General features: G+C 32.4%; 1 protein-coding gene across 1 annotated transcript; it reads right to left on the reverse strand.

The window, feature by feature from the left end:
• Nucleotides 1-1,446: 1,446 nt before the first annotated feature.
• LOC105108744 (probable indole-3-acetic acid-amido synthetase GH3.1) lies at nucleotides 1,447-3,941 on the reverse strand. Its single transcript, XM_011003182.1, has 3 exons — nucleotides 3,497-3,941; nucleotides 3,303-3,404; nucleotides 1,447-3,153 (listed from the first exon to the last, which is right to left on the reverse strand). Exons 1-3 carry the CDS (start codon nucleotides 3,814-3,816, stop codon nucleotides 1,785-1,787), a joined length of 1,791 nt encoding a protein of 596 aa, XP_011001484.1. The 5' UTR covers nucleotides 3,817-3,941; the 3' UTR covers nucleotides 1,447-1,784.
• Nucleotides 3,942-13,388: the final 9,447 nt, after the last annotated feature.

Raw genomic sequence — 13,388 nt, forward strand, 5'->3', positions numbered from 1 at the left:
ATGCTCTAAGCTTACATCCACATCGTTTCCATGACAATTCTAGTTGCAGACAATCCTGATAATTCACTGAAAAGAAAAAAGACAAAAGTTGAGCGGACTCGTGGTTAGGCTGAAGTCTGCGTCATGAATTTTAAGAGCTGCCTTTGTGCCGCTGAGCAAAATATCAAATTATCCGAAGCAAAAGACGAAAAAATGTCTGAAGGGGACACAAGACTTTTCTACCTTGACCTTGGCTCTAATTGTAGCTGCCGGAGAGTTTGGGTTTGAATGTTTGAGAGAATGGTAGTTATTTTTTAAAATATTATTTTATTTAGAAATATATTAAAATAATTTTTTTTATTTTTTAAAATTTATTTTTTATCTTATCACATCAAAAAAAATTAAAAATATCAAAAAAATTAATTCAAAACAAGAAAAATTTTAAATTTTAATAAAAAATAGATTGAAATTGACTCAATAACAAATATATATATATATATATATATGTTAATTGTATATTTTGAGAAACTTGTACAACTAGACTTGTACCCATGACGGATTATAATCCACCGAAGTCATTAAGTCGCACACTAATCTGGTTCCATTTTTTTATGCTTTAACTAACTCTAATTCATGACCTTTCTGGGTTTAAAAAACATGTCCATACTCTCACTGTTTTTCCAAACTACGGCAATAAAACTTGGAGACATCTTATGATTCTCATAAAGTTATTAGTTATTTTTTAAATCTATTTTAAAGAAAAAATAAATACAAATAAGAAAGATATTTATATCATTTTTAGTAAATCATGAATGTTATTTTATTTTTATTTATGTATTTTTTAAATGAATTTATTATGTAATCAATAGATCTAGAAATATTACTATAGCTAGCACTCTAGCACCATACAAATATTTTTCAAGATTTGGTGGCATATGGCATAACTACGGCAAACGATGTCTAGTTAATTAATGCTTGGCAGTCTGGGTAGTAGATTTCAGGGGGAAAATATATAGTAAAATGTAGAATTAAAAATCATGAGAGGATTATCGTAGGTTACTGTAGCTCAAGGTTCCTTGAACTTTCTATCAAATTCAGAATATGTGCTTACAACACAACTTTTCTCGTTCATTTTTTAGGAAATGTATGTGGTTCTTCTTTTAATCCCTTGGAAGGTTTGTTACTAGAATTCGACTTGCATAATAATAAATTAAGTTATTAGGATTATCTAATTCTTGCTGTAATAATTCAAACTAATAAGTTCTTTTTTCTTTTTTTCACTTCTCTTTCCTTGCAGACGACGCTTAAAACATTTGGACTACTAGTTATATATCTAGAAGAAGACCAAATATGCTATGGTCTTTGCTTAATTGCTTTCATTTTGTACTTCTGTTCAATTAATCCGTTTCTGTCGGCAATCGCTGAAGTGATGATCATAAGCATGTTTTAGACCAAACAAATATACGTGGAAAAGATATAAACATGTCAGAAAGAAAAAAAGAAACTACATGCAAGGTCCATTACATCTGAAAGAAACATTTCATGTACTAGACAAACATCTTGGTCAAGGTTACATACTATCCACAGGTTAAGTGAACCACAATACAAAACCTCACTCTGAAACGTCCTTATCAGTAAATAACCTTTAACAGTTGGTCCCAAAAGCCACCTAGCTTCTCAGATGTATTCCTCGCTCGAATGAAAGACCAAGAAAAAAGAAGAATCTAATATTAATAAGTAATCTATTATTATTCTACATTCGAATCCATTTGACTAATTAATGTGCTAGGAGGCGCCCAAAGAAATCACCTTCTTCTTTCCGGGGCCCAACGTGGCAAAGCTGGGCTGAAATGTTTGGATACCACCCTAGAATCAAGCAACTCCATGATCGGGGTAAAATTAACGCACCGTGGTACCTTATACTGATTAATGGATGCCCCCCTTGAAATCGCATAATCCATCAGCTCCTCAAATGTACCATTTTTAACCACACGTATCTCTAGTGGTCCAATTGAATTATCTGCGACTCGACCTTGTCGATACACCGAGTTCAAAGATTCTTCCATGGCAAGGCAACATTGGTTCAATACCTCGTCACCAGGAGAGTTTGCTGAGTCTTTGACCAATAATTCCCAGTAAATCACATAGTGCCCTGGAATCGTCTTTGTATCGGCATGGCTTGTGTATTCAACTACACTTGTGTTGAATTCACGTAGAAGTTGCGATGCATTCTCGACGGCCTTTTGTAACTCGGCCTCATCTGTTTTGTCTGAGTCAATACTGAGCAATACATTCTTTCTTCGTACGAAATGGAATTGAGGAGCTGAGTTGTGGAATCCAGTAACTCGAAGGATGTCACCAACTCGATACCTGTATAAACCGGCGTAGGTTGTGATAACAAGCTCGTATTCTTTACCCAATTCAACATCAGCAAGATCAACAAGTGTTGGAGTTGAATCCTGACTGATCCCAGCAGGCTCGTGGGGTAAAAACTCAAAGTACGCCATATTCGGCATGATTGTGTAGCAAACTTCTGATGGCTTGCACATTGGGTTGAGGTTCAACCCAAAGTAACATTCTGATGAGGCATACATGGTGCATGCTTTAGGTAAGCCACCACTGTAGTAGTCAAGGGTAGGGATATATTGGGCCATGGCTCCAGTGACGATCACGTCGAGATATTTGGTGTTAGGCCAAATTCTTGTAATGATCCCTTCCCAATTTTCCTTACCACACTCCATCCTGACAAACTCTGCGAGCTTTGGGTTCGGTTTCAGAATATTCACCATGCAATCTTTGACCGTCGGGTCAGTGATTTTCTTGTTTAGCATTCCTGACTCGATATCATCAGAAAGTTCACGCCAGTGAAGCTGGAGAAACCTTATAGCACGGAGGAGGCCGGAGGCAAAGACTGCACCGACCCTGAGCACTTGTTCGCGCTCTAGAAGGCCACAGAGCATTTGAGTGTACATGCTCTGGAATGAATCTGCACAAAGAATGGCCTCATTCGGGCTTGTGTACACGTTGTAAGGATCATATGGACGTGTCTTGAAGTGGTCACTCTTGTAATAGCTTGTAAGCACCGGACGAGCCAAGAGACCTCCTGGGGTTCTTGTTTCAGATTTCACAAACAAGAAGTATAAGCCTTTGCCTTTGTCTAACCCAGGCACGTAACTGTTGCATAAATAAATTGCATTTTTATAAGTATAAAAGTTATATTATAAAAAAAAATCACGCATGCATGTGAGCTGAAATTAAATGAAGCTCGCATAATTAACATGAACGCGTTTATTGGAAATATATATATATATTTTGGAACTTACAGGTTCATTACTGGCATGAGTAAACTATACAATAATTGGCGACGATCCAACTCTTGTTTAATTGTTGGCATGAGCTTTCTTTCACCAGCAGATGTCCCCGAACTATAAAAAATCAAGAAGACAAAAACTTACTTAGGCCAAGAATCACAGTACACAAGGAAAGTTTACAAGTAATATAGTTGTATAAAACTCACCTAGTGAGGAATTCTGAGATGGGGTGAGCTGATAAGATGGAAGAGCGATCTCCATTAGCAATTCGTTGAATTTCAGGCTGAAGATCCTCGTATCTAATCATGGGGATTTTAGACTTAAAAGTATCACGGTCAATTGCACCATCAAGATTGAACCGTTTTAAGTACTCAACCTCGGAGTTTTGGGTCAAGATTTTAGCCAAGACATCCTCTTGAACGGAGTCAGCATTTCTAGTCATTTCCTCGAGGAATTGAAGAGCTTTAGCATCTTTCTCACACGCTAGAGGACCCAGAGGTGATGAAAGAGCATCATCAACAGCCATTGAGGGAGGGGAAAAAAGGAGGAGGGTAATTTAGAAGAAGGAAAAATGTGATTTTAGAGAGAGAAAGAGATGGGGTGTGGTATATTAGTAGAATTAAGAAGTTGAGAGTTGAAGTGTGAGAATGGAGGGTGGCCTTGCTGGGCTTTATATAGGTGAATTAAGCCCGTCGGCAGTGGCCTTACGCGAAGGAAAGGGGTATGCCACGTCATGAGCCATGTAAGAGTGGGACTACAGGGGCAAAAGGGAGATAGGAAGGAAGCTGACGGACTAGATTGGGGAAGCGAAATTTTAGACACCAACAAAACAATTGTCCTTGATAAAATGTAGGGTTACCAGGGGACAAAGTGGGTCCCACAACACGTAGACATTGCTAGAAATAAGGCGGGCATGTGGGGTTAGGTGACTGCCATGTCAGCGAAGGGATGCCGGGCAAGATGTTATACGCGTCACCCACCACGCGGCTGCTTTTGGGTAACAGATGCTGGTCATCGACGGTGACTCATGGCCGGCGTGTGAGACATTTTTCACTGCTATATTAGCCTTCCAACGTGAAACAGATGCGTCATGGAGTACTAATAAAATTTCTTTATTTCCTCGGTATCCTGCGCATGGACCGTACATGTCACTAAAGGTTTTCTTTCTTTTTAAGCAATAATAGAGCCACTTTTTAAAAAGAATATCAAGAATAAATTGTGTCATTCAAGTAGGTAGATAATCTAATTCATACACATCCAAATTCAAATTAATACTGGAATATTCAGTTACGAAAAGAATTCTGTCACGGCATTTCCGTATTGAAATTAAAATTAGCAATGTGAATTGCAAACTCCGATAACTGAAAGTTATATTAATATCACTAGAAAAAAAATATTGTGCCGAGTATATTGAGTTTGAGGTTCAAAATTCATGTTGAAATTTTTGTGCATGTTCATAGTCATGGGGGAGAGAGCGCCGATTTGCAGGTATAAAGGTTGTCACCTCACATCATGCATGGCTTAAATAAGAAGATGTATACTAGTTGTCGAATGCCAGACAAAACCGTTTACTAAAGAGAGGCAAACATTGTGTACTGATCCTGTCCTCAAAATTGCGTGCCCCTACGTAGCCAAACTCGTCAGGATTTAGGAGCTCGTATGCCATTCTAAATCAGCCTCTTCTTTTTGTCAAAAACGAGACAAGAAAAGAAAACAGAGAACTTCAAGTGGGCTGGTGGGGGAGGGGGAGGCGGAGGGGGATTCTTCTAGTGAATGTTGTTTTTTATCTGTAAGTTGGCCTGCCTGCCTGCCTTTTAACAATTCATATATCAGAAATGGTCTGTTGATCATAAAAAAATAGAAAACGGTTGTTACATTTGTTCAATAAAAAGATAATAGAGAACGGTATACTTGTGGCTCTGTTGCTTATTTGATAGACACCACACATTATTTTGAATTTTGTGCGACTAACAACATGAATCCTGCTTGAACTGGAGAGTAACAGCAAAAATCCTCAATTAGTTTATCCTGCTGGTCAATACGCAAGTTCTTAGTGTCTGAAGCATATTTATTAATCCAAGTACGGAAAACAATGAGAATTCTCAAGACACAGCACAGATTTAATTAGGATTGGAACACAACCTCCACGAGATATACAGGTGTAGTACAGCACGGGCAACCACGTGTGTCTTATTTCCTCTGTGGTTCCTTCACTTCTTGTTTGATTTGATTTATTCCCCTGTAGTTCCTTCGCTTCATGTTTTTTTATTTTTTTTAATATGATACGGAAAAATCACGGAAAAATAGTGCAGGCATGTTGTTTGATTGATTGTGTGATAATAATTGAGAAAAAGTGTGTGTTAGAAATACAAATTCCGAGGAACATCAGCACTGTGATAGTATTAATCCGAGGATTTTACTTCCGACTATTTGAAAATGACATGAAGAATCCAACAATAACTTCGACATACTTATATCAAGAGTGAATAAATCAATTAGCCATCGCACGCACAAACACTCTACTGTAGCTAGAGCACAGAGCAAGACATACATTGCATATGGCCTGTCTAGCTACAGATGGGGACCTTGCCAGAATTAAAATAGACAGGCATGGATAGTGTACGCCATTCTGCTTGCTGGAATAGTTAGCCGAGGGCCAAAAAGTTAATACATGGGTCCTCTTTGCATTATTATTGGTTCTGACTTACATTAACTAGATGATTGTATTGGGGATGATATAAGCAACCAGAGACTGTTGCATCAAATTTGAATTGCTAACAATTACTCTATATATATAAAGGAATTGTCCTAATTGTTAAATAAGAGGCATGTTTCTTTCATAATCATTGGCATTCAAACCTAAAGTTATATTGTGACAAAAAAAAATTCATATGAATTTCATTGTCACATAAATGTGGATCATAATAGTGTATTTCCTGACGGATAGGCTTAAATTTAATATGAAAATACTTACTTCTGATTGTAAAACTTCTACAAAAAAATACTTTGTGTATGTACACTGGATGATGTCCCAGCCAAAGAAAGTTTAGATATATAAATGTTGGAAAACTTGTTTTAATTAATTAAATTATTGATGAATACAAAATTAATCTCAAATAACAAATCTCTTGACTTTTTCAAATATAATTCTTGATTTATAATGGTTAAATAAAAGTTAGTGGTAGTGAGAAATAATTTTTATTAATTCTTTAATGTTTTAATTTTTAAAATTTACAATAAAAAGAATGGTGAATAAAGAGTTATGAACTTGAATTTTTAGATTTTACACTCTACCATGCATCTCTTTTTTTTTTCTTTATATACTTTGATTTTTCTTCTAAATCTAAAGCCTATATTTATCATGTTAAAAGATATTTTAGTTACATAATTATTAGTTTAATATTTTGTCTAGACAATGTTTGTAACTGTGATAGGGTTATTTACTTTTCATATTGTTTTTACTTGAAAATATATTAAAATAATTTTTTATTTTTTTAAATTTTATTCTAGATATCAGCATGTCTAAAAGATCAGAATTTTTTAAAAATATGGTTGGATCTAAAAAAACAAACATAATTTTAAAAGTACATCTAAACTAATATGATGCTATTAAAATCTTGAAAGATATATTATAAATATTTTAATTGCAAAAGTAAAAGGTAATAAAGTTTTATAAGAACATATAATTAATTATTGACAACAATAAAAAAGTTGTTATTTTAAAGTATTCCAACAAGTAAATACCATTCTTGTTTTAATTTAAACATAGTTAATTTTATTATTAATATGCAAGCTAAATTTTTTTATTTTATATTAATTGTAAATTTGAATAAATATTTAGTATGCCTAATAATTTTTTTACAGCATATTTATTATTATTTATAATTTTACATGCTTGTATTTTAAATATATATAAACTTTAGGTTTTTAATAGATATCTTTTTGTTTAGAATGTATTTATGATAATAAATTAAAAATATTTCCTCACTAATATATAAACTTACAAACTTTAATTCTACTATAAAAACATAAGCGAAGCATTACGAAGAACGGAGAGCTCAAGCTGTTGAGCATGCAAGAATGAAGCTCAATTTATTCCGTTGGAGTTCCATAAAGCCTTACAACTCCAATTTCCACTAGTCAAATTGAGACCGGAGTGTTTGGATACGAGGGGGGGGCATAATCGACTTTGCTGCCTATTTCTCTGTGTTAGGTTCTCATGGAAATTTCAGCTTTAGAGACCTTGACTCGCACCAACTATCTAAATCAACGAGTGACATGTAAATGTTTTTTTTTCCCCCTCTTTGTTGAAAAGTATATGGTACGGGGACGGGGGACCACTACTCCACTGGGAAATTATTAGGGGCTTTTACTCGGCAAAGCTTGCATCATGACTTGATGATGAGACCATGAGACCCTTGGGCTATAGATTATTAGAGTTATGAGCTGATTGGACACAGACTTGCGCCTCAATAAACAAATTAATGATACCACGAAACCTTTCTTGTTATCAATATTTAGCTAATTAATTGAAAGGGCGTTTTCATGAATGGTAAGAGAATTTTAATACGTGAGCCTGATCGATCATTGCGCTGCGTGTTGGTGGGTTTTGGAGTCCAACGACACAAAAACAAATTGGATTAGCCTCTTCAGCCCTAACATAGGGCAGTGATATACTCTAAAATATTTATGTACGATTCTTACGTGAACTGAAATCAAAAGATTAGTAAGTTGGGGAAATTATGTAGCGAAATTGATACCAAGATGCCTTTGGAAACATTAGACGGCAAAACATGTATACGTCACTTCCAATTATAGATGGATAAATTAAGACCACTTGGGTATGGTTGTCCAGATGTCTTTATATGTAGATTAATTACAGAGATAGTATTGTTTTCAAAAGGTGTGTAAAAAAGGAAAAGATTACAGAATACACACCCTACATGCCATGTCCGTGCATTACCATGGATTTATGGCATGCTTATGTATCGTGGACTTGTAGCATGTCGGTGTATTGTTATGAATTTCTATAAAAAAACATTAAAAAATTATATATAAAAAAAACAGTTATAATTTATAATGTTTTCAAGAAAAAATTACAAGAATAATTTTAGAAAAAACATAAAAAAATAAAATGAAAAACTATGTAGAGAAACACTATAACAATTTATAGTATTTTATAAGAAAATTTGCAGTTATAATTCTCAATCAACTCAATATTAAAAAAATAAAATTAACAAAGATAATTTTTAAAAAAATTAAACAAAAAAATATCTGTGGAATAACTATAGCAATCCACAATATTTTAAAGAAAAAAATACAAAGTTAAATTAATATTAAAAAAATAGAAGCAACAAAGATAATTTTAAAAAAATCATAAAAAAAACTATGCATGAAAACATTATAGCAATCCACAATATTTTATGAGGAAAATTACAGTTGTAATTTTTAAACATCTCAATATTTAAAAAATAAAATTGATAAAGATAATTTTAGAAAAAAATATAAAAATCATATAGAAAAACATTGTAACAATTAAAAATATATTTTTTTAAAAAACTACAAATCTAAATTTCTAAGCATCTCAATATTAAAAAATAAATTTTTAAAAAATAATTTTAGAAAAAATATATAGAAAAATATAGTAACAAACTAAAAACTATACAAAGAAATATAATATTTTAAAAAAATTATAAAACTAAATTTTTAATATAAAAATATAAAAAAAAATACATTACTTTTTTCACATGATCTAGAGAGAGAGAGAGAGAGAAAGTCTGTGTGGAACAAGGTCCTAAAAACAATCCACCGTTAATTGGTGGTAGGTCCTGCACTGACCAGTCGCCCAAAAATATTGATGTAAGAAGAGGCAGTGGATTCACCAAGGAAGTGGAGCAAACGTGGAGCTGAGCAGGAAGGATGGTGGAAGGTGAAAACCGACGTTTTATTTGCCTCACGTTTCTTGAAGTCAAGAATCCATGGTTGCTAATACAAGCTGCTGCGGTCTGGTCCAATATATGTGTGCTCGTTAGGCCCCCAAATATTTGCACGTGAAGGTGGATTAGAGGGGACAATTTGCACCCAAGGGCATCAAAGACGGTCCCTGTGTTGCCATTTCACGTGATGCAAAAGCGGCCACGGTTTTACCGTGCGCGCGTCGCGTCGTGCTATTTGGTCTTTGCATTATTTTTAGAGCATCTGCAACAGCTATGCTAAATGAAAAGGTCAAAAACAAAAAAAAATAATATTATTTTAACTTTTCAAAGTTTATTTTACATCATTTAGGAGTGCTAAATAAAATATTATTTTAAGCTAAATGAAAAGATCAAAAACAAAAAAAATAATATTATTATGACTTTTCAAAGTTTATTTTACATCATCTAGGGAGTGCTAAATAAAATATTATTTTAATTTTCTTTTATGAAAATATCATTATGTATCCTGTGAAAATATCAAAATACTATTTATTATAATAATATTTATTATCATTTTTAAAAAAATTATGTTTTTTAATTTATTTTTTATAAAATTATTTTAATTTAATGATCCGTATTAGGAGTTTTATGTGTTCATTAAAATTGATTCGAATTATTTTTTATTATTTTTTATTTTATTTTTTAATGTTGATTTCATAGAGAATTATTCGGGTTATTTTTAGATATGTTCCATCAATTAAGTCATATTAAGTTATTAAAATAGTTGTTTATCAAACACCCTAAAATATTGATGGCTCTTCTAATTTTTTTTTATTTGAGAGCATATAAACAAAAAAACCTTACTTATACTATTTAAAAATATATTAAAATAGTTGTGCATTAAATACCTTAAAATACTATCACACTCTTTTAAATTTTTTATTGGAAAGCATATAAATAAAAAACCCTATTTGTTCTATTTAAAAAATATATTATTGATTTTCTAAAAAACACGAGATGAGATGCTTTTAGAGGATTCAAATCCTTTGTATTACCTTTTATCACTCTTTTTCAGTCAACTATTACCTTTCCAGAAATTCCAGTAGTTGTTGCCGAACCTATTTTTGACAAAGTCTCTCAGACCTCAGTGGAAGACAACAAGAGAGCAAGATTTTGTCTTTGGCTTCTTTCTATGAAATTTCCCTCCTTTGCTTTGGCTTGATTGGATTACAAAGAAGTTGCTTTTTGGATATTATCACTCATTGTTTGTTACAGAGTATCACTGTCCACTACGTTTGGTAATTGGGCAAAGCAAATTATCACGGGAAGTTAAAACTATTGATAATCTAAACTTCGTTTTTTTTTTTTTTTTTCCATAGAGGAGCCAGACGAGTCATCAACAAGTTTTCATTTGCAACTCTAAACTGGTCGATAATTAATAAAAATGAGAATTATTGTTATTATGAATATGGATATTTTTTATAATAAGGAAAAACAAGAAAGAGAGACTCTGCGGGTATAACTGAACTGATTAAATTTTAATTTTTTTTTAGAAATTACTAGTTTAAATTTCATAAATTTCAGGGTTACTACATGATCGTTAATTTTAGAACATATAAAATTAATTAAAATACATATAAATTAGTTCAGACAATCATATTAATAAAAATTAATACAAAAATAAAAAACCAGAACAATAAGCATGTAAAAACTATTTTATACGGGTTACATGGGAGTTTGGCAATGCTGCAGTCAGAATATTATTTGTTCAAAATTTAATTTTTATAACTGCACATAAAAATAAATGATTTTGAAAAATCAAACCCAATTAAAAATGAATGTGTTGAATTGGTCTAATGAAAAATACATGGGTTTATTGATGAATTTATAGAAATAAAGGGTGCATTTTAGTGGGTTTTGCATCCTATTTCTACGAGCGGATTTCCTTTGATTTTTTTCATTATACTTGTAATTAATTATATAATTAGATTACTACTTGATGGTTCTGAATTATATATAATTGGAGAGGAAAAATTTAAAGAAATGTAGCTGGATATTAAGCTTCGAACAAGAAGAGCATCGTCGAGCAGAGAGGGCCCTAGCTAGGGGGGCATATAGCATGCAGAGGCAGCATCTGGTGCGTTCGACTTTGGTGGCAAAAGGCAAAAGCAGAAACAAGTAACTGGAGCGACTTTAGCACACCACTTTGGCAATGTCTGTGTGCTTTTATTGATACATTGAACCTTCCCCTCGTAAATATTTGACTACTTTTTAATCCTAATTTATCCATGTCTGGTTACTAGCGACTCCAACTTGTACAGTATTTTCCTTTAGCTCTTGGCTTCTTTGGATTCAGCAAAGAGAAAACACCGTGAATCCTCACTAGCTACCTCGTTTTTACTTGATCATGATTGTCAAACGCAATTCTATTAGAGCAGCAAACGGTTCATTTGGTTGGAACCACTGCTCCTGACTTCGAACCGAGTTGGTCTTTGAGATGAACTTGTTAGTCGATCGTCATGGTCAAACTTGTTGGGCATCAGTCAAGACAAGCTAAATTGTCAAACTTGTGAATGTGTTAGGAAAAACAGGACAGAAAAATTTGCGCCATGTTCAAATTCTATTTTCTTTGAACGGGTATCTGTGTCGACTGAGACTGGACTATCATACCAATAGACTTGATGGCGGCGGAGCGCGATTATTTTTTTAATCGCGTCAAATATTATTCAACTGCCACAAGTGTATTTAAAAAAAAAAAAAAACATACACCACTTAGATCATAGTTGGTTTTAATTTAATTATAAAAATAAATAAAATTTAAAAATAAAAATATCAGGATACCTAAAAAAATAATAATTAATGATGACAAAATTCAAGAGCTACAATTTTTAACTCTTTTTAATACTTGCACTGATTGCAGTAGATATTTTAACTCATGTTTAAAACAAAAACGGTGACCTAAGGAATCGGACTCTTGTCAAATTTATCAACCTATAAAAGAGACTCTTAAAAATATATTTTATAGAAAAAACTAATTTGGACATGATGATCTCCCTAAATCTCATTGTGTTTCAAATGGTATTTCTTTAAATTTTTATTTTTTGATTTAAGATTATTTTTTGGATCGTTTTGATTTATAGATATTAAAATATTTTTTTTAAATAAAAAAATATTATTTTAATATATTTATAAATAAAAATATTTTAAAAATGAAGAGTTAGTATACTTGTAAATATCCACAAACAATGGACACTGGTCACATTTACCGTTGTGGGCTCAGAGACAAAACATAAAATTTTAGTGGGCCTCCATCCCACCAATAACTTATTTACGTATCATCACCCTCAAGTAATAGCCCAGCTTTATCCCAAGGCCTTAAGCCTGCAACTGATGCTACAAGGGGCCATGTTAATTTATTAGACTGTTCATGACTGTAAAGCCCAATGCCTTTTTTTTTCTTTTCAGAGGACTGCAATGCCCAATTTGATATCCGGTTGATTGAAATTAATCAATTATAGTGTAAAATGTTTTTTTAATGTATTTTATTTAAAATATATTAAAATAGTTTTTTATTTTTTTATATTATTACATTAAAATTATTAAAAAATATTTTAATATATTTTTAAACTAAATACTTTTTTGAAATACATTTAAAAATAATTTTAAACGTAAGAACAAACCAGCTATAAGCATAGCGGCAGCAGCAGGAAACGTGATTTGGATGGGAAATGGCAATCATCTCCTCGGCACTGTCACGGGAAAATGATTATAAAACAGACACGGGGGGAGACATTCTAGATGAAAACGCTTTTTAACTGAGATGGTAAAAGAGTAATTCTCTAACAATGGAGGTCTTATTCTTGTAATTACATTGCTACATTCTATCGAATTTATTTGATTTGTCGTAAAAAGAGAAAAGGAAGAAGGTAGTAGAGTGTATAAAAAGAAAGCAGGCATTCGTGAGTATTATGCAGTAGTAATCACTTCGTTTTTCAATTTATTTTTTATTTAAAAATATATTAAAATAATTTTTTAAAAATTTAGTTTTAATATCAACAAACTAAAAAAATAAAAATAAATAAAACACCATCTCAAATTCTATTGTTTTTGTCATTTGTAAGCTCAGGAAAATGCTATAGCATTGGCCTTCCCTTTCTAAGATGACAATTTTTTTACATCACTT

This window comes from Populus euphratica, unplaced genomic scaffold (assembly GCF_000495115.2).
Source record: "Populus euphratica unplaced genomic scaffold, PopEup_1.0 scaffold3.1, whole genome shotgun sequence".
NCBI classification, from domain to species: Eukaryota; Viridiplantae; Streptophyta; class Magnoliopsida; order Malpighiales; family Salicaceae; genus Populus; species Populus euphratica.

Bases quoted from the DNA above. Each gene is read 5' to 3' on its own strand.
- LOC105108744 (XM_011003182.1), bottom strand. From the start codon at position 3,816: ATGGCTGTTGATGATGCTCTTTCATCACCTCTGGGTCCTCTAGCGTGT. The intron at 3,405-3,496 runs GTGAGTTTTATA...GATTTTTTATAG, and splicing joins ATCTCAGAATTCCTCACTAG to TTCGGGGACATCTGCTGGTG. The intron at 3,154-3,302 runs GTAAGTTCCAAA...TTTATGCAACAG, and splicing joins CTCATGCCAGTAATGAACCT to TTACGTGCCTGGGTTAGACA.